Below are 22,432 nucleotides of genomic sequence, written 5' to 3' on the forward strand. Positions count from 1 at the left end.
GTGACTTGTCCAAAGTCACACAGAAGTTGTGATGAAGCAGGTAAATCAACCCCAGGTCTCACAAGTCCCTAAGTTAGTGCCCTAACACAGGATCATCCTTCTTCTCTTTTTGTATACTGTGAAACAACAAACATTTGTACGAGAAGACAAACTAGAACAGTAGCAATAATCTCCATGGCCCAAATATTTACATAGAATTTAGGCATAATCAAAATTAAGGCTACCAATATTATACCTTCCAGAATACAGCAAAGATGTCAAATGCACAGTAAGTACCAAACATTATTTATAGTCACTAAATGTATCTATTTGGTTCTAGGGGGAGAGAACATAAACTTAGCCACCAGTCTCTCTTTTATCTATTGGCAACTTTCTGATATACTATACTAACATTTTGGGATTTTTAAAAAATATAAAATAAATACTGTATTATGTGTGATTAAGACCCCTAAACAAAAACATTTCTTAGTAATGCAGTGTGAATTAAAGGATAATTTTTTTGGTATACAAAGATATTCCACAAGTGTATCCTTGAGCAGGTCACTTAACATCTTGCTGAACTTTCCTCAGTACTTTGATATCTTCGGATGAAAAGAAATATATAAGAACTTCTCAGACAATTCGGTTTCCTAATACAACAAGCAGGTTTCATGATATAGAAAGGAAGTGGCTTCCTGGTGCCCCCCCCCACAAGTATTTTAACGTGCTCAGACATCTTAGGTAAGAGTTTATACCCATTTTACAGAAAGGTAAACTGCGGCAGAGAAGCGATGAGCCAAAGTCGCAGAAACCAGCAGCAGAGCTCGGTATAAAACCCAGCAGCCTCGATGCTAAACCCTCTGCCCTTCCCACTGGGGTCCAGGGCGTGGGGTGACTGTGGGGCTGGGGCACAGTTACACCCTCCCCAATGCCTGTGTGTTAGGGGAGTTACACCCTCCCCGGCCTGGCTCACAGGGGAGATCACACCCCCGCCAATGCCCATGGAGGCTGTGTGGGCGCCCCGCCCGCACCCCTCAAGTTACCCGTGCCTCTGAGGAGGGGATGGGGTCAGGCCCCAAGCTAGCGGGGTGCGATGCCCAGAGACACCCACCCTCCCCAAACAGAGAGAGGGGAGTCCTGAGAGAACAGACGCCTCCCTCCCGCAACCAATCAGGTGCCTGGCTGGTGGTCCCGTGGCGGCGGTTGGCGCGGCGCCGGCCGTTGACTCTCGTTTGTAACCAATCGGCGCGGGCGGCTCCGGCTGCCTCGGCCTGGGCTCCTCCTCCTGTGACCGCGGGGCCGGGGAGCCGCCGCGGGCGCCATTTCCTCAGCGCCCCCGCGGCGGCGCGGCTGCATCAGTGCTGACGTGGAGGCGACGTGCGGCTCCGCCCGGCCCAATCCCCCCCACCCCCCTGTGACGGGGGCATCACGTACAGGGCGGCGGGTGAGTGCGGGAGGGGGCGGGGACACGTGTGTGTCTGTGTGTGCGCGCAGCCCGACCCCTTGCCGGCCGGGGGTGGGGGGAGAGGCCTGGCGAGGGAGACAAGCTGTGGGGTGCGGAGAGGAGGGAGGCATGAGGGCAGGCCTGGCCGCGAGAGGAGAGGGCGGGAGCGGCCGCCCTGGCTGTCTGTCTGTCTGTCTGTCTGTCTGTCTCTGTGTGTGTGCGTGTGTGTGTGTGTGTGATGCGCTGTGTGTGCCCCCCCCCCCAGTCCCCGGGGGGCTCCGTCCGGAGGGGTTTGTTTACCCAGCCGCCTGCCCCTCCGTAGAGGGTGCGATTCAGCCGAGCAGCTCGGCTCCCCACCGCCCCACTCCCGGGCCCCCAGGTGCCTTTCTCCGAATCTCTGGGCTTCGCTCCCTCCCCTTTAAACACCCTCTGTCAGCAGGTCAGTTTCACGGCGATAGGGTGCAGGCGCTTCAGTCTGGTGGGGGGAGGTTCATCGTCACATCACCCGGGGAGGCCGGGAATGGGAAAGTGCTGCTCTTACCCCTGAGGATCGGGGGCGCGGAGAGACTGAGGGTGGGTTCCCCAAAGGGATTTAGACACCGCTGAGCATCACAGCACCTAACATTTAGGTACCTAGAAAATTACAGGAACAACAACGCCAGCCCCAAAGCGGAGTCCCGCGCCTGGACTCCCACTAGGATACACGAGGGGAGAGAGGCGCCCTAGGATGCGACCCACAAACGCCAGCCAGCTAGAGCAAGAGCCGCCTAAGCGAGCCCGCCAGAGGGGCATGTGCTAACCCCATCCCTGCTCACCGAGCGAGGCACCTCCTAAGGCCATATCTAGAAGTCTTACAGGGGCACAGCTGCAGCTCCCCTGGAGTAGCGACAGTAGCGGAGACACTGATTACCGTGACGAAAGAGGTTTTCCCGTCACTGTAGTAAATCCACCCCTTCGAGAGGTGGTAGTTATGTCAATGGAAGAATTTTTCCACTGACCTAGCAGCATGTGCGTTGGGGGAGAGGAGGTGTTAGGTCAACCTACTTATGTCGCACAGCATGAAATTTCTCACAGCCCTAAGCAATGTGTGTAGACCAGGCATAAGTCAGACTCCTCCCTGCAGATCAATCTCTGTTTATCAGCCCATGAAGGGAAACCAACTGTCCGGGCTCACTGCCTAACCTGTTGCTTGAAGAAATAAGTTAGGTGCCTGCTTCACTCCACACAAACGGCCAGAGGAAGTGGTGTCCCCAACCGTATAACTTTCATCCCAGTGTTAAAAAAAAAGGAATACTTGTGGCACCTTAGAGACTAACAAATTTATTTGAGCATAAGATTTCGTGAGCTACAGCTCACTTCATCGATGCATTAACCTCACTTCATCGGATGCATTAATGCATCCGATGAAGTGAGCTGTAGCTCACGAAAGCTTATGCTCAAATAAATTTGTTAGTCTCTAAGGTGCCACAAGTACTCCTTTTTTTTTCTTGCGGATACAGACTAACGCGGCTGCTATTCTGATCCCAATGTTAGAGCACTTGCCTGGGATGTGGGAGATTGAGGTTCAATACCAGCCCTCTCTGCTCAGGAGAGTGTTCTAACCATTGAACTGTGGGAATTTTCTGATGTGGGGCTCCCTTAGTGTCTCCTGTTGAAGATGTTCCCCTATGGATAAATAATGTAAGAGTGATTGGAGCCAGGGGACTGGGCTGAAATCTCCCCCTCTCAGGTGGACGCCCTAATCACGGCATTTCAGTGTCATTCTCTCTTTGGTTTGTTATTGAGAGAGAGAAGAGAGTTATTCCCACGCTGTAGCATGGAGCAATAACAGGGTCCATGCTGATGTAAAGGGTTAGCCTTGGATGCCCTGGCACACGACATGTGTACAACTGGCAGCAGGCCGCCAGTACTTGGTGTGATGTGTGTGGGAGGGAGCACAGTGTTTGTATAGGGCAGTGGTTCTCAACCAGGGGTACAGAGGCCTGGGGGGGGTATACCTAGGTCTTCTGGGGGTACATTAATTCATTTAGATATTTGCCTAGTTTTACAACAGGCTACATAAACACTAATGAAGTGTCAGGGTTCCTTCCCCACTCTGAACTCTAGGGTACAGATGTGGGGACCTGCATGAAAGACCCCCAAAGCTTATTCTTACCAGCTTAGGTTAAAAACTTCCCCAAGGTACAGACTTTGCCTTGTCCTTGAACAGTATGCTGCCACCACCAAGCGTTTTAAACAAAGAGAACAGGGAAAGAGACCACTTGGAGACGTCTTTCCCCAAAATATCTCCTCAAACCCTACACCCCCTTTCCTGCGGGAAGGCTTGATAATAATCCTCACCAATTTGTACAGGTGAACACAGACCCAAAACCTTGGATCTTAAGAACAATGAAAAATCAATCAGGTTCTTAAAAGAAGAATTTTAATTAAAGAAAAGGTAAAAGAATCACCTCTGTAAAATCAGGATGGAAAATACTTTACAGGGTATTCAGATTCAAAACACAGAGGATCCCCCTCTGGGCAAAATCTTAAAGTTACAGAAAACAGGAATAAACCTCCCTCTTAACACAGGGAAAATTCACATAAAACAAAAGATAAACTAATCTGCCTTGTCTAGCTTACCTGTACTGGTTGCAATATTGGAGACTTGGATTAGGATGGGTTGGAGAAGATGGATTTCTGTCTGGCCTTTCTCAGACCCAAGAGAGAACAACCACATAAACAAAGAGCACAAACAAAAGCCTTCCCCTCCCCAAGATTTGAAAGTATCTTTTCCCCTTATTGGTCCTTTGGGTCAGGTGCCAGCCAGGTTAGCTGAGCTTCTTAACCCTTTACAGGTAACAGGATGTTGCCTCTGGCCAGGAGCGATTTTATCGCACTGTATACAGAAAGGTGGTTACCCTTCCCTTTATATTTATGACAGAAAGTCACTACAAACTAAAATTTCATACAATGATTTGTTTATACTGATCTATGTACTGTATACTGAAATGTAAGTACAAAGTATTCCAATTAATTTATTTTATAATTATATGGTAAAATGAGAAAGTAAGCAATTTTCCAGTATTAGTGTGTTATGACACTTTTGTATTTTTGTGTCTGATTTTGTAAGCAGGTAGTTTTTAAGTGAGATGAAACTTGGGGGGACGCAAGACAAATCAGACTCCTGAAAGGGATACAGTAGTCTAGAGGGGTTGTGAACCACTGGTATAGAGGGAGTGAGGGCACACTGCCTGCGGGAGGGGCTCAGCAAGGTCCTCTGTGATTAGGGTAGGAGTAACACTGCATATATGCATCAAGAGGGGATGGGGGGCACAAAGGATGGTATGTGTGGCAGGTTATGGGGGAAGCACTTTGTGGAAGTGGCTAAGGTAAATTGCAGACTCTCAAGCAATATGTGTGTCTGTGTATTACTGGGGATACTCCTGTTTTGTATAATATTCGGGTGAATGGCACTGAGTCACCGTTTTTCTTGGTAGCCTTCCTTGGCAATTCTCTGGGAAGGGATCTGGATGGGCCTGATCCCTTTTAACTAGGTTATAGCCTTGCGGGCAAGGGCAGAGAAGGTCCCTGTGGGATTGATAAGAAACAGGTCTCTTTCCGAAACTTTGAGTCAGTGTCTTGGCTCCAACTCTGCTGTTGTCAAGCTTTTATGCAGGCCTGAGTCCAGTTGTATCTCATGCAGCTGAACAGCTGTTCCAACCAGATCTTCACATTAAACGGTAATCTCATCTACACTGTAACTGTAGATTGAACTCCACTTTGTTCTTTGACACAGCTGTTGCATGTCTAAAAATCACAGCAGGCCTAATATTGAATTTTTCTCACCTGTAGTATTAGGTGAGCAGGTGTGTCCTGAGTGACATGTATCATCTTACCTGCCCTAATACCAGTGACTTCCCCCCCTCCCCGTTTTTGCTAAGATTGTTACAGTCCTCAGAGAAAAGGAATAGAATGGAAAAATGTTGGAATATGGGAGAAGATGAAAAGTGGGGAGTGCTACTAATAATGGAAATTAATCTGAAAACTACTGTCTTGATATGAAATGAATAGAATGATGCTATTAAATAGAGAGAGCTGCAGGTGGTGCTCAGTTTGCATGACAGATACATGTTCCTGAACACTGTTTCTGTCTGGTCCCCGCTTGTTGGCCTGAAGAAAAAATAATGGCCTTGAAATCCATAAAAAAATGGATTCTGAGTTTCCTATCTGCAGCTTTCCCTCAAACACAAGGCCTTGCACTCTATGGATGAAGTTTACAGAGTTGGTAGCCAGAAGAAGAAAACCCTTAAAATGTGTAAAGTTCATCTGACATTTGAAAAATTTGCAAAGGCAGAAAAATGATGCACCCAGTGAGACATCAGTGGAAGTGCTGAATCACATAGCTTATCTGCTTTTTATTTAGTAGCAGTTTCTTTACTACTAAGCAACCTTTGTTGAGAATTTATACATTCTGATATTTTATATCATAAAAGTGTACTGGAATAAACTAAATTATTTTACAATGGCTCTGTGTATTTAATTAAGGTATCTGATGCTTCAGGTCATACTGAATTCTGGAGCAGTTTGATTACTGGTTATGCAGCTAAATCTCATCAACAAATATTAAAGATTAATTTTTTGTTATAAGGATTTCAAAATTAAAAACAGCATGCAATTATTTTCCTCAAAAGTATTTTGTTAATCTTTATAGGGCTAAGCTTTTTTTTTTTTTTTAATCAGTCTCCCTTCAGTGGGAAAGAAAAAGTTTCAAAATAAAGGTTCGTGTCTCCAAATTTGAGTGGCATCTGCCTATCTTGCGTCCCATGACTGGAGCCCTGCGCAAAAGGTACAAAATTTGTATCTGCATCCAATCCACGATCCACAAATTTGGTCTGTGGATACAAAGTGGATATCTACAGCTTTGCGGGGTTCTAGATATAAAATTTGGATCTACATCTGTCAGGGTTTCCCCTCACACTCTGAACTCTGGGGTACGGATGTGGAGACCCGCATGAAAGACCCCCTAAGATTATATTTTACCATCTTAGGTTAAAACTTCTCTAAGGCACTAATTCCTTAGACTGATATTGCTGCTACCACCAAGTGATTTACACAAAATATTCAGGGAATGGTCACTTGGAATCCCTATCCCCCTAAAATATCTCCACGAGCCCCTTCACCCCCTTTCCTGGGGAGGCTTGAGAATAAACTACCAACCAGTTGTCTTAACAATGTGAGCACAGACCAGACCTTTTGTCTTCAGGACACTGAAATCAATCAGGTTTTTAAAAGAAGAACTTCATTTATAAAGTAAAAAGTAAAAGAATCACACCTGCAAAATCAGGATGCAAGTTAACTTTACAGGGTACTAAAAAGATTTAAAACAGAGGATCCCTCTGGGCTCAACTTCACAGTTACAAAAACAGGAATGAAACTACCCCTGTAGCATAGGAAAATTCACGGGCCAAAACAAAAGATAACACGTTTCCTTGCCCTACTCACAGTTTCTGTGGTTTTAGATGGATTATTCCAGGTATATTTTCAGGAGATATTCTACCTGCTTGGCTTCTCCCTCCATCCAGAGAGGGAACAACAAACAAATCCTCCCCCCCCCCCCCCAGTACAGTTGCCAAGGATACATAAAGGTTGCTACCCTTCCCCCTATATTTATGACAGCATCTATCCACAAACATGATCTGCGGTTATCCGCATCCATAGATGTAGATATCCGTGGATATCTGCAGATTTGCATGGCTCTACACATGATCAGCTTTCCCTTCTAGCAATGCTACTTCTACTTGGCTTTTATCCAGTAATGCAGCTTCTGTGGCTCATAAGGCTGAGGTTTCTGGTGGAATGAATTTTCTGGCTGTGAAGTTTATTTTGGGAGGAAGGGTAGAAGAGGGTTACTTCTGCCTCTCGTTTTTCTCTTTTACATGTCTGACATCTTTATTGACGCTGTTTTCAAGCTATTTCCACATATAAAATCTCTTGTTAGTAACACTCTTAATGTACTGGCATTTTCTCATTAATTGAGCAGTATGTCAACATAGTTCTGATATGAGGCCAGTGCCAAACATCCATCCCACAAGCTGAAATAAACTTCAAAAACACTAGATTAAAGAAACTGATACATAAACGAAACAAATCACAATGCAATATAATTTAATATGTTTTCAAACAGTAAAAGCATTTCCTTAGAGGAGTTCAGATTTCCTGACACTCTGAGAAAGTTAAGTACTGCAAATTTAACAGTAAAGACACAGATAAACACATTTCCAAATGCAGAGTGTACCTGTTACTCAAACTGCAAAATCTCAATACTAGGTACACAATAAACAATGTCACAATAAGTTATTACAGTGTCATTAGTGAGACAGAGAAAATAGGCATATATGTTTCCAGCCCTGTGATTTTTCCTCACCATCTCCAGGCAAAAAAACACATACGTGTGCCTTACATTAAATTACAGAATATATTTTCAACCATAATTCATGGAAGTGCAGTCATGTAACTTGTGTGTGTTAATATAAAAATCCCGCCTAATTAATATCAATGTATTGCCTCGTAACTTTTGAAAGGTAATAAGCAACCCAGATGAAAAATGTAACAATCCTATTAATATTTAATATTGAAAAAATCTCATGATATGTAGCTGATTTGTAATTAAACCATGTTTATATAAAATCAATTTTTGAATTTAGGGTTAAGTCCATATGCAAGGCCTATAAAGTTATAATGGTTTGAAAGATCAGTCTTCCTTAAAAAACAAATAGAAACTGTTTATTGTTCCTGATTTTCCAGACAACGTGATCTCTGTCATCAGGTACCACTCCCAAAGCTCCCCATTCCCGGCCAATGGGAGCTGTGGGGGGCGGTGGCTGCAGGCGAGGGCAGCGCACAGAGCCCTCTGCTCCCACACTCCCAGGGGCTGCAGGGACGTGGTGCCAGCTGCTTCCTGGACTGATGCAGGGCCCGTGGCGCCCTGGGGGCATCAATCCTGGGGGACAGATACAAAGCCCTGACGGGCTGGATCTGGCCCACGGGCTGTAATTTGCCCACCCCGATGTAGAGCCTTGTTTTAAATTTAGGAGCAGTGGATCTGCCAATACATTTCCTTTGTCATCGGTGGTTTGCTTCTAATCAAAACTCTGCTTACATTATAGGAAGAAAAAGTCTTCCATTTTGGTAGTGTCTGTCCTAAATTAATAACTGTCTGTTTCATGGGTGCTTGATATTGAGAACAGTTTTAATAGTCTTTTGGAAAAACATATCACCTGCCTTGCTATTTTCAGATATGCCAACCAAAATAGGTCCTTTGTCTTGCACTATGTCTTTATATTATGCAGCTGTTATACTGCAACTTTGTTTTTAGTCAGGCCTTTTATACAAGTTTATGTCGAGACTTAAATGGCTATTTACCTTTTTGAAGCTTTGTCTTTTACAGGCCCAAAGTTTCAGGTTTCATTTGACCTTCATACTTGGAGAAGGCAATTTCTGTGCTCAGTTTAACATTTTGTTCAACAAGTGCATGCGTTCACACGCTGTTGACATTTAAATTAATTTCCTCTTGAAAATAATAACAATAATGGCTTGGCCAGAAGTGATGTTTTAGGAGAGCAGTGGTATTAACAAATCTCAGGAATACCAGAAAAAAGACAATATAAACAATTCTAGTGCTATTTAGCTGTGCTGAAGATTAAAAATAGTAAATCATCTGTCTACCTAAAATCCAGAGTATATTCAGCTGTATCTCTGGAGAATACATTTGAATAGATTCCCATGCTTAGGTGTGGCTAAAGTGTATTTTAATTGTGTTCTGCATCTGAGATTTGCGTTCTAATTTCCCATGAGTTTTAACTAAAATCTAGAGCATAATAAAAATATTCTTGTCATATTTTGTAAGGCTGCAGATATCAGAGAGATACTTTTTTAAATTTTTTAGTTGTCTTCACTATTTACAGCAGTACAGTTTAACTGTACATACATCTAATAACAGACACGTGAACTGAAATTAGTTAAGTGTTTAGCTGTCTATACTACATGAAAGACTTGCCCTTAGAAAGATCAGGAAGGATCATGGAGGTGTCAAAAACAAATGGAATAATACAACTTTTCTGTAGGAGGAGCACCTTCAGCAATCCATAAGGGATTAAGTCCCTATCTGGGAAATAAAAGATACTGTCAAGATTACAGAACTAGATAGGCATTTTCCTCAAACACTTTATTGCTTTTGTTTCAATGATACTTAGAGCAACAAGCAATGACATTCAACAGCTAATGGAGACTGTCTTTTCACCAAAGCGAGAAAAGTGCTACATTTCTAACTAATGGATGTATGGGTCCAGACTTAATATAAATCAAGCCCAAAGCAATAAAGTAGTAAAATTGGAAACATGTCACTTTCTACAGCATGATAGATGATCCTTGCCAAGAGAAGCCAATGGAACATTTTCCGTGGGACGGGGGTAAAATTAGTAATTTTGAACTAAACCTTATCTCTGAGCGACAGACAATCTTGGATATGAAATATGAAGGTATGATTTTGGAGCTGCATCGGGTAAAATAATCAGGATCCTACTCTTAATTCCAGAAGAAAGTTTTAGTGACTATGTTGGTAATGCATACTAACTACATTATTGATCCTGGTATTTAAGCTGTTTTGATCTATGGGGACATCCTTTTGGATGTACATATTAAACAACTAGTGTCCTCAAGGCTGAGTCTCGGGCCATAGTGAAATTTCTGGGAGAAAGACTATTTCTTCCCAGATCGTTGCCTATTACTGTACTGGGTATGTGTATAAGAAGTACAGTAATTCAGCAAGATACTCTTCTCACTTACATGTGCTGTAGGAAGAAGTGGCTGGATACAGTAGGAGATCTTCAGAGTAGCCTATGAGTCAATCCAGAATTGCCCCATTTAAAGTTATACACTCTCCTCTGATTAAGTCCTTGGTGCAAACTGAGCACCAGTGCTCTCAACAGCCAAAGATTTTGACTGTACTATTATTTTAGCTTTATTTCCAGGGGAAAGGAATTCACAAGAAGAAACAGGAATGCAGGAGGTACCATCTGGATAAATATTGAATGCTGTATTATTATGGATTGAATTAGAACCGCTGTTGATGTATTAAATAATTTTTCTAACAAACTACACAAAAGATAGACTACTGTAATACATTCCTCATTGTGTATACACTGACACCATTTGGAAACAAGCTCGTTTAAGAGGAACTTTACTTTAACAGTGTATGAATGCTAGCACTCTGTGAGCTGCAGTAGCTTCCTGAGAATTTTCTGATAGAATTCAAGCTGGCAGTTTTAACCATTAAAGCCATAAATAACTCAAGACCTACTTACTAAGAGACTTACTGAAACCTGAGATCAGCACGGGGGCTTGAGATGGAAGGAGGCAGGCATTTTTGTGTATTCGGTCAAGATGGTATTCTTAGAGATACGAAAATTACCTGTAATTCTGCTTCTCTGATGATATCTTTTAACTTGATTCCTTCTCAACCATAGTGGAAGACAAACATTTTGATGACTTATTTTGGACATAAATTATGTGTAGTGTTTAAGGAGCTATTTGTTTCTCACTCCAAGAAATAACATTCCAGAGAGCATTGAGATACTAGGAGTTGCCTTGTGCATTAAAAATATGTATGGGTTCTTCAGGGGCCTCAAACCATTGAAACAGGGAGTTCCTGCTTGTCTCACATGATAGCAGAAGACCCAAGAATAGGAACCCTGTCATATTATATCTTCAGAAAAATTAGAACAACAAATAGGTGATTTTCCTTTCCTTGTCTGGTCTTTTCCTGCATTTCCTATAATATTTGGTATATTTGAACAAGATCTCTCTTTTAATGTCATACTTCTCCTTGAGCCTGCAGTGAAAGCTGTATACTGTTTGTGACATTGGTTTGTTGCTATGGTGATGATTGTGACATCACAACTTCAACATCATAACTTCACTGCAGTGTTCAGTAGGTGAGAAAGTGAGCTGAGGAAAACCAAGCTCTTGTTTTAAACACTCCCACCATCCATTATGAGCAAGTGTGTCAAGAAATATCATGGAAAAACAACTGTAAGGTAATTGTGTTTTTGTGTAGCCGATATATTTGAAAGTTTTCTCCACTAACAGAGTCTTTCGGTTTATGTGTTTCAATTGATGTAATATACCCAAGTGTAGGTTTAAGATTTACAGGATAAAAAATCACAAGAGAGTTGCTGATACTAATTTAAAAATTAAGTGTTAAACATCTGTCATTTGGTTCAAAACAAAATCAATTCAGTGTCGTGAATATGAGATCTTCATGTTTGGAATTACTGTTAGCAAAAGAGACAAAAGTACATAATACAATTACTTTTGTCTAAAGGAGGATGATATTTCTATTTAGTGGGACAGAACAGTAGGATTTATGTACAATATTTCTGTCAACACTTTTCAGATGTCTCAATATTTTAATAATTTCCTACTCTGGTATATCTCTCCAGTGGCTAATTTATACAAATAGGAATTGAATGAGGTTTTGCTTTCATCACAAAACAAAATAAAACACAATCCAGACATGGTAATCCAGAATAAATATTCACTTGTTAGGTATAATCGTGTGGATCTGATTGTGTCCATTGCAGGATACACAGTATTATGACTATCTAACCTAATTGAATAAAGAAAAGATAAAAATTTCTAACCAATTCTTCCTGGATATCTAATTGTCACTTCCACTTATACTATACTGAATCTATGCACTACTGCTTCTTTTATAGACCTGACTGAATAAATAGTTGCCAGATATTTTTCCCTCAGGGTTCCTCAGCATGGTCCTCTTATTTTTCCCAGTTTCTCTTCTCATCTTCAGTTTCCCCTTGTTTTAATGTTCCTTCCACTCCCCTTCCCCATATGGAAGGGCTGGATAGGTCTCTTCCTGGAATCAGCAGCGCAAGCTAGTATCTGGACATAATGGGTTGCTAGAGAATGAGGCTTTGATTTCCTTACTCAGTGCTGGGAGTATTGCTTACACGCTGCATCTAGTCCTTGCTAGCCAAGAGAGTGAGCTTGATTCCTAATTTACAGGTCATGCATGGCAACACACTGTGATGCTAGGATACTGTTGGGTTGCTCTTTTGTCAGATATTTTAAAGAGCTGAAATTGGGAGTTGAGGAGAAAAATAATTTAATAGAGTTGAAATAAATATCCCTTCTTCAGGTCTGAATTCATTTCCTTGCACTATATTATTTATTTTTAGACAAATGACCATGGAAATGGTTGAATCGCAACAGGATGGAAGTGCAACAGATTCTGTGGCAGAGAGCGATGCTGTTTGCATACAAAATCAGCCAGGCCAAAGTCAGATTCCCCCCATAGCTCAGGTAATTTGACATACAGGAAGCTAAGAAAAACAAATAAAAATGATCATTTATAATTGTTACTTGCTTTTGGGTGAACATGATACTTTTCTACAGTTCATCATTAAATCCCCCTATCCTGTATCAGTCTTTTGTTCTTGGAGTAGTGATTTCATATTAAAAACAATAAAGATATAGTCCCAAACGATGACTGCTGTGTTATGGACATGGCAGAATAAGGGCCACAGATAGTACAGCACATTATTACAGGTTTCAGAGTAACAGCCGTGTTAGTCTGTATACGCAAAGAGAAAAGGAGTACTTGTGGCACCTTAGAGACTAACCAATTTATTTGAGCGTGAGCTTTCGTGAGCTACAGCTCACTTCATCGGATGCATACTGTGGAAAGTGTAGAAGATCTTTTTATACACACAAAGCATGAAAAAATACCTTCCCCCACCCCACTCTCCTGCTGGTAATAGCTTATCTAAAGTGACCACTCTCCTTACAATGTGTATGATAATCAAGGTGGGCCATTTCCAGCACAAATCCAGGGTTTAACAAGAACGTCTTGGGGGGGGGGTAGGAAAAAACAAGGGGAAATAGGTTACCTTGCATAATGACTTAGCCACTCCCAGTCTCTATTCAAGCCTAAGTTAATTGTATCCAATTTGCAAATGAATTCCAATTCAACAGTCTCTCGCTGGAGTCTGGATTGACCAGAGAGATTGAAGTGTTCTCCGACTGGTTTATGAATGTTATAATTCTATCAGAGGCTCGTTCACCTGCACATCCACCAATGTGATATATGCCATCATGTGCCAGCAGTGCCCCTCTGCCGTGTACATTGGTCAAACTGGACAGTCTCTATGTAAAGAATAAATGGACACAAATCAGATGTCAAGAATTATAACATTCATAAACCAGTCGGAGAACACTTCAATCTCTCTGGTCACGTGATTACAGACATGAAAGTTGCGATATTACAACAAAAAAACTTCAAATCCAGACTCCAGCGAGAGACTGTTGAATTGGAATTCATTTGCAAATTGGATACAATTAACTTAGGCTTGAATAGAGACTGGGAGTGGCTAAGTCATTATGCAAGGTAACATATTTCCCCTTGTTTTTTCCTTCCCCCCTCCCCCCCCCGACATTCTTGTTAAACCCTGGATTTGTGCTGGAAATGGCCCACCTTGATTATCATACACATTGTAAGGAGATTGATCACTTTAGATAAGCTATTACCAGCAGGAGAGTGGGGTGGGGGGAGGTATTTTTTCATGCTTTGTGTGTATAAAAAGATCTTCTACACTTTCCACAGTATGCATCCGATGAAGTGAGCTGTAGCTCACGAAAGCTCACGCTCAAATAAATTGGTTAGTCTCTAAGGTGCCACAAGTACTCCTTTTCTTACAGCACATTATTGTAAGTCATTCACAGAAGTAACACTTCAAGAGTTTCTCAGGATAGCACTGTAATGGAAGCCAGTAGACTGTCTTTCCATGTTCTTGGAAGTACTGCTATCCAGTAGTTATCTGATAACGGTGTCCTATTAAGTTGAGGCAGCTACAGGATTAGAGGGAGGAGATGAACCTCATGTATCCTAGAATTTGGAGATGCTTGATTTAGCAATTTACGATAATGGGTGAAGATAATTTTTGTTTTTTTCCCCCCAGTCTTCTTGTTTACTCAAAATGAGTCCAATTCTGCAGGCAAAACATCTTAGAATCATTGCTTATGTTTCTTCCCTATGCACTTGATGGCACTTTCTGGATTTTTTTTTATTTTTTAAAAAACTTTAGATATTCTCTGGAAAAGTATTTAGCTGATTAATAGAATGGAGGTGACAATTTAAAAAATCAAACTTTAGTCTGATATATTAGGTGAGCTCCATAAAAGCTTCAGGTTTTTCTCTATGATCTTCATTTAAAGGAAATTGCTACTAACATTCCAGTATGCTGGTCAGTATTTATATCCTGATCCTTTGGAATACTACAGTACTTCAGTGCCATTCAACTCCTATGGCTTTCCATCACATGTTTATTTTTAATCCAGACAATGCTTCTGAGATGCCTATTTTATCCAAATACAGTTTATTGGCATAACCTCTGTGTGAGCAGGATGCATTCCTGTGTTAGTCTCTGGCTCCCTGTGGACTGTGCCAACTGCTCTGCCGTAGTACCTACTCAAGTGACCTGTCCTTTTTGTGTGCTTATCAGGTTAGTGCTTGTGATATTGTGAAAGGACTCAGATTGGCAGCACCCAGAAGGGTGTTGTATCTGTTTCTCCATAGAAATTGTGTATCAGCTGCAATCCAAACTTCTCCATATTGCCCATGCAGTTTACACACACACCAGACGTACCCATTCATCCCTGTTCTCTTCAATCTTGACTTGGAAAGTCAGGTATAAAGGTTAGAAGGTAGTTCTTTCTGAAAACTCATCCTATTTTTGGCCTTCTCTACTTTAACTAATAAAGGTCCTATTTGTGGTAGTGATTTCTGTGACATGTACACAGTGACAGGGTTGGGCCAGATGACTATAGGAGAGTAATAGAAGGCAGATATATTAGCCCCAGGCTAAGTAGTTCCCTTTTCCCTGAGTAAGGTAACAGGGAAGGTTCCAGAACCATCAGGAACCTTCTGGAGACAATTAAGACAGGCTGATTAGAACACCTGCAGCCAATCAAGAAGCTGCTAGAATCAATTAAGGCAGGCTAATCAGGGCACCTGGGTTTTAAAAAGGAGCTCACTTCAGTTTGTGGTGTGCGTGTGAGGAGCTGGGAGCAAGAGGCACTAGGAGCTGAGAGTGAGAACGCGGACTGTTGGAGGACTGAGGTGTACAAGCATTATCAGACACCAGGAGGAAGGTCCTATGGTGAGGATAAAGAAGGTGTTGGAAGTAGCCCAGGGAGTTGTAGCTTTCGCACAGCTGTTCCAGGAGGCACTCTAGACAGCTGCATTCCACAGGGCTCTGGGCTGGAACCCGGAGTAGAGGGCAGGCCCAGTTTCCCCGCAAATCCTCCCAACTGCTGGTCAGACACAGGAGGAGTCGATCTGGACTGTGAATTCAGAAAAACGGCCAAGCTGAGGGCTGCCGTGAAGTTCCCAGGCGAACAAATCTGCCAATAAGTGCAAGACCCACCAAGGTAGAGCAGGAACTTTGTCACAACACCTATGAATTAAAAACTGAATTGAGACTACCCACTAAATATAGGGCATTGTTTTGGGGTGGTGGCTGCACCCATATGCCTCCTGCTGGCTGAGCGTGGCACTATAGGTTTTTTCTACCTCAATTTCCCGTAAGAATGCCACACAGACCAAAAGAATGAAAAACAAAGTTCCCCTGTTATGGTTCTACTTTATTAAATCGAAATATATTTGAAATAGAAAGTCTCTCCTATTGAGTTTGGGGTTTACACAGCCCTCCTCTGTGGGGCTTGTGGTTCTCTGGGTCCGGTCCAGTCTCTACCTTAATCTGCTGCAGCACTCACCTGCAGCCACTTTTGTCCAGCCAGCTGCAGCCCCTCAGACTCTTGGCATTATTCCCTTTCCCTTTTCATTGTTATCATCCCTTCTCCTCCTCCTTCTCCTGCTGCTGAGGAGCTATTCTCTCTGAGAACACTCCATCCAGATTCCTTGCTCTGGTGTGCTCTCCTGAGAGCTACTCTTCTCAGGCACTTCCTGTTTTCTAGAGCCCAACTGAGTGCTAGTAACCCTTAATGAGGCACATTAGCTAAACAACTGGCAATAAGTCACTTAAGGATTTAGTTGGATCCCGGTGGGTATAAGTTGGCTCATTTTTTGTTGCAGGAGTTTGTCACAGGTAGGTGGGTCCCTGATTCCCTCTTAAAGGATCAGTCCTGTGACAGGCACCACATAGGCTTCAATTGGTAATTACTTCAATTGGTACATTACCAGCCAGTGAAAGTCACCAGATCCCAAGACATGAATTTGGGTGAAGTCCTGGTTATGGAAACTAGATGGCTAACATAGTCTCTCTCCTACTTCCAGCTCTTTCTGGGTACTAGCTTGTCTGTATTTTCCCTGAGCCTTATTTACATCCAGGGAAGTTATGCCCCATACTTTAAGTGTCCACTGGGTCTTAAGTTATCTATATATCACCAAATCTGTTCACAGTTTCTTTCTTCTTTGGGGGCATATGCATATGAGATCAGGGATCTGTCCATCACAGTTCAGAATTTGACTCCAGTGTGACTGTGTTTCAGAATTGCTGTGACCTGGCAGATGTTCGTCCACCAGGAGATATAATATGCCTTCTGATGGTCTTCATCTTAACATTTTGTAAAGCTGCTACTTGAGGCTCTATGTGGGATTTAAACCGTCTTTTCCCCATTCAAATGAAGCCTGATTTGGGAGAATGAGGTTGCAATCCTGTCATGGGGACTGTCCTCCAGCACACACCCTTGTGGCTCCTCACCTCTCTGCTGGTGTATCTCACTCAGCGCTTCCTGGGTTCTTTCAATCAATTACCCAACTAGATTTGTTCAAAACATGTAGCCCCTTTCTGGGGTCTGCTTTATTGAGTGTTTATTAAGTCTACAGTGTAACTCACTCAGTCATCCCAGTTCACACTCACTTTTGGTCTCTTTAAAAATCCTTGTAATCATTCTTGCTCCTTCTGGGAGCTGGGGTAGTACTCTAAGGGTATGTCTACACTGGCAGAGTTATAGCGCCGGCAGTTACAGCACCGCTCAGAGAGCGCTGACGGGAAACCGCTGTTGTGTGTTCACACTGTCAGGTTCCTGCGCAATAGTGTGTTCACATTTGCGGCACTTGCAGCGGTATTCGGAGTGGTGCACTCTGGGCAGCTATCCCACAGAACACCTCTTCCTCTTCAGCTGCTAATAGTTGTGGGAAGGCGGAGAGGGTCATGGGGCATCCTGAGTCCTGTCCCAGTGCCCCGTGATGCATTGCTTTGCATCCCAGCAATCCCTGTGCTTCTGTCTGCATTTGGCGCCATCTTTCAACAGTTTGTGTACTGCGCTCCCTGCCTTTTCGGGCTGCAGGAATGGATCCCAAACTGTTGAGCAGTATGCTGCTCACTCTGACCAACACGTCACGCATGGCAGTGGAGTTATTCCTAAAACTACAAAGGCAAGAGGAGTGTGACATTGATCTCGCCACGCTTCCTAGCTACAACATGAGATTGCTTGTAGCTTTCACAGAGGTGCTGACCACAGTGGAATGCCGCTTTTGGGCTCGGGAAACAAGCACTGAGTGGTGGGATCACATAATGATGCATGTCTGGGATGACGAGCAGTGGCTGCAGAACTTTTGGATGAGGAAAGCCACATTCATGGGACAGTGTGATGAGCTCGCCCCAGCCCTGCAGCGCAAGGATATGAGAATGAGAGCTGCCTTTCCGTTGGAGAAGCGCGTGGCGATTGCACTGTGGAAGCTGGCTACTCCAGACTGCTACCAATCAGTCACTAACCAGTTCAGAGTGGGAAAGTCTACCATTGGACCTGTGCTGACGGAAGTCTGCAGGGCCATTAATTGCATCCTGCTCTGAAAGACCGTGACTCTGGGCAACGCGCTTGACATTGTAGATGGCTTTGCACAAATGGGCTTCCCCAACTGTGTAGGGGCGATAGATGGCACACATATTTCAATTCTGGCACCAGACCACCTATCCACAGAGTTCATTAATTGCAAGGGGTATTTCTCAATGGTTCTCCAGGTGCTTGTGGATCACCATGGGTGTTTCACAGACATTAACGCAGGCTGGTCCAAAAAGATGCATGATGCACGCATCGTTTGGAACACTGGCATGTTCAGGAAGCTGCAAGCAGGGACTTTCTTCCCGGACCAGAAGATCACCGTAGGTGAAGTCAAAATGCCCATTGTGATCCTGAGAGATTCCTTCTAAGCCTTAATGCCGTGGCTTATGAAGCCATACATGGGGCAGCTTGACAGCAGCAAGGAGCAGTCCAACAACAGGCTGAGCAAGTGCAGAATTACTGTTGGGTGTCCTTTTGGCTGTTTAAAGGCTCACTGGCGCTGCCTCTATGGGAAGCTGGACCTGGCCGATGACAATATTCCTATGCTTATAGCCACATGCTGTACGCTCCATAATATTTGTGAAGGGAAGGGTGAAAATTTCACTCAGGGCAGGAGCACAGAGGCTCAGTGCCTGGAGGCTGAGTTTGAGCAGCCAGAGACTACGGCTATTAGAGGGGTGCAGTACGGGGTCATAAGGATCAAGGATGCCTGAAGGCAGCAATTTGACACTGAAAGCCACTAATATTTGTTGCTATGCTTGGGAGTGCAGTGCCTGTAATGCTTGGAGATAATTGGTGCAGACAATGCAATATGTGGGCTTAATATAATTGTATGTTGCTTTGCAGGGCTCTTTTTGCTTTCAATTAATAGAATAAAGATTGCTTTCAAACCAACACAATTTTTTATTAAAAAGCAACAACTGGAGGAGAGAGTCAAACAAACAAAAAAGTCAGCAGTGAGAGGGATGCGGGAAGGGAAGGTCCCAGGAGGAGGTGGGGTCCTGGGATGGCTAAAGATTTGTGTATGTCCAGGGATCAGATCCAGCCTTCTCCTTTGGAGTACAGTGCAGCAGGTACAGTACTTCAGCAGGGTCAAACTGAAGAGTTAAGGGTGTTGAGTGCAGTGTGTACTGGGAATCCACAGTTCTGGCCTGTGAGGAGGTAGGAATGGAATGCTGTGGGTAGAGACTGGAGCCAGAACGTTGATAAGAGTGTGTTGGCGGTATCTGGAGGACACATGGGAAAGAGTTTTGCGACAGCAGCTGCAGGGGAGGACGGGCGCGGAGAGCTCTGCTCGGTTTGCAGAGCTAGTATTGCCTGGAGCGTCTGTGCTTGGCACTCCATAACCTTTAAGAGCCGCTCCATGGCTTCATTCTGGCATGCCGCATTCTCCTTTCGGTTCCTCTTCTTGCTGTCCCGCCACTCCTTCAATTCCTGTTTCTCGGCGGCGGAGTGCATCATAACATCATGCAGAAAGTCCTCTTTAGTTCTTCTTGGCCGCTTTCTAATTCTGTGCAGCAGTTCAGTCGCTGATAATAAAGAAGGAGGCTGGGCTCCCAAGGTCATCTCTGTGAAGTTTAAATGCAACATTGTACAGAAACCGTATTGTTTGCAACACGGAGAACACTGAATCAGTAATTTAAAATACAGCCAGTACTCTCACACCTGTCACTAACTGGCTGACCCTAGGCAAGCACACATGAGCCACAAGACCCCCAAAATGGTAAGTAGCTGCAGGGGCAAGGTAAATCACTCTTCCCAGACCCTGCTGTACACTGGGCACGTGGCTCTTGGGGAGAGCCAGCACTGTAGGTGAGGCCTGATAATCATTCCTGTCCCCACACTTCCCATAGGATGTGATCATTATGGAAGATATCTCGCTGCTGAGGGTGAGCAGGGAATCAAGGGAGAGTATTCTCCAAGACTGTGGCTTCTGCCCTGGCCCCTAAGTGGCTTGCCTGTGTGAAGCAATGGTTCCTCCCCCTCACCACCTATAATGGCACAGTGGTGCGGGAAAGTTACCATTAATGGGGCAAGAAACAAAGCAGCTCTGCCGAGGAACTTGTGGCAGCGGGTTGCTCAGTATCTCCACAAGAGTTTCCTGGAGATCTCTGAGGGAGATTCCTATGAAGTGAGGGAGTCTATCAACAGCGTGTTCCGCTGCTCAAAATAGGGATGCGGGGGGAGACGAGCCTGATTTCTGCAACCCTTCTGCCCCCAACAACTCGCTTCAGCGATTTCCCACATCAAATCCACTTACCAGGGGCCTCCTTTCCTGTTTGCACTTCACCAACATCTGACAGCTGTGACTGGCTGGCCTCCTTCGGGGTAGAAAAGAGCTCCTGGTTGCATCTCTGACCTCCAAGTCATTCTCTGCCTCTGGGTCCCCCTCCCCCTCCACATCTTTGTCCAAGATTTCCTCCTCCTGGCTCGGTCCAATCTCAACTGGCATGCAAGCCACCGAAGTATCTACAGTGGTCTTCGCAGTGGACGTGGGATCGCTGCCGAGTATCGCGTCCAGCTCTTTGTAGAATCGGCAACTCGTGGGCTCACCACCAGAGCGTCAGTTTGCCTCCTGCGCCTTGTGGTAGACGTTCTGCAGCTCCTTCACTTTGACCCTGCACTGCAGTATGTCCTGGTCAGTGTCCCTTTCTGTCATGCATTGTGAAATCTGTCCGTAGGTATCATAATTCCTATGGCTGGAACACAGCTGGGACTGGACAGCCTCCTCTCCTCTCCAGCAGCTCGGCATTGCTCTAAGCAGGGGATCGCCTAGTGCATGGAGCAGGCATAGCCACCTGGAAAGATGCACTGAGACCACTGCACGGATCACCGAGCAAACAGGAAGGGACTTTCAAAATTCGCAAGGAATTAAAGGGGTGTGGATGACGGTTGGTCACCTGACTGCAGGGCAGTAGAGTTCAAACCAATGACCAGAGAGGCAAGAACAGGCATTTTGGGACATCTCTCGGAGGCCATTTGCAGCGCTGTAATCGACCAGGGTGTCTACACTGGCACCGCAGCCCTGTACCCCCAGCGCAGAAAGCTGTACGCCTCTCGTCGGGGTTTTTTTTTTAAAAGCGCTGCTGCTGCGCAGTTTCTACGCACTAAGTGGCTTGGCACTGTGTACACCTTGGGAGTTACAGTGCAGAAAGCTGCTTTACTGTGCAGAAACTTGCCTGTGTAGGCAGGGCCTAAGGTTGGGTCTACAGTACAATCCAGGGGTGTGATTGCCCTGCTTGGGTACGCTCTCACTGAGCTAGTATGAATATCAATAGCAGTGTAGCCAGGGTATCACAGCAGCAGAGTCCTACCTATCAGTTTCAGGTGGGTTTCTGCTCAGCAAGCTTAGCTAAGCCTCTACTACCATGGCTATGCTGCTGTGTATACTCATGCTAGCTTGATGAGAGCTAGCACAAGTAGGTGTACACGAACAGGGGAATCACACCTCTAGCTCATAGTGTAGAGGTAGCCTAAATGGTAACCCTCTTTTAAGACAGAAGTCCCTATATCTCCTCCCCAAAATTGGATTGAAACTTAGGCAGTCTCTCTGTTTCTCCTTAAGGTAGGCGTCTCCAGTTCTCCTCCCTGGAGCTGGGTTGTAATTTAGGCCTTCTATAGAACCTTAGCCAGTTTCTCCTCCAGCTGGCCCCTTTCTCCCAATTAGTCCTCGGACTTGGAGGGCTCAGTAGGCAGCCTTCTACTGCTGGCGTCTGCCCTGCTGAGGGGTGGAGGTAGCATATATGCCAGTCTCCTTCTTCCAGCTCATCCCCAGTAGGTTGCCTCACCCACTCTGCAAGTTCACTAGTCCTGGACCCTTAAAGAAACAGTTACTGACTTTCTCCCACATTTTGTTTATTGCCAGGACTTCTTCCTCTCCAGCAATACCTCTTATTTCCTAGATCCTTGCATACCCCCAAACCTCTCAAAACATTAAAGGACCATGCCATATAATTGGGTGGTGGGCTGACCCTTTGGCACCACTGCCCTTAAAGGGCAGACTAACCTGTCACAAGTCCCTTCTAATACTCTCTGGACCTGGTATCCAGAGCTGTTGTTCATTTTAGCAGTTCTGAAGTTCTTGTTCACCTAGAACATCTGTGCCCTTTTTTGGGGTGGTACTGTTACCAAACTTCTACAAATGAA

The 22,432-nt window shown here is 44.3% G+C and overlaps 1 protein-coding gene across 3 annotated transcripts in view; it reads left to right on the forward strand.

Annotated features, from left to right (window-relative positions):
- Nucleotides 1-11,453: 11,453 nt before the first annotated feature.
- The window catches only part of CREM (cAMP responsive element modulator), a 73,717-nt gene continuing 62,738 nt past the window's right edge, over nucleotides 11,454-22,432 (forward strand). For 2 of the 3 annotated variants that reach the window (XM_084619561.1, XM_084619559.1), the window contains exons 1-2: nucleotides 11,454-11,499; nucleotides 12,661-12,784. In XM_084619561.1, coding sequence (XP_084475687.1) covers nucleotides 11,456-11,499; nucleotides 12,661-12,784 — 168 coding nt within the window. In that variant the 5' untranslated portion in view covers nucleotides 11,454-11,455. Of the gene's footprint in view, nucleotides 11,500-12,660; nucleotides 12,785-22,432 lie in introns of those variants that run through there. The other variant, XM_084619560.1, reaches the window with a different exon arrangement.

The sequence above is a fragment of the Lepidochelys olivacea genome (assembly GCF_965140295.1).
Source record: "Lepidochelys olivacea isolate rLepOli2 genome assembly, chromosome: 2".
NCBI lineage: Eukaryota > Metazoa > Chordata > Testudines > Cheloniidae > Lepidochelys > Lepidochelys olivacea.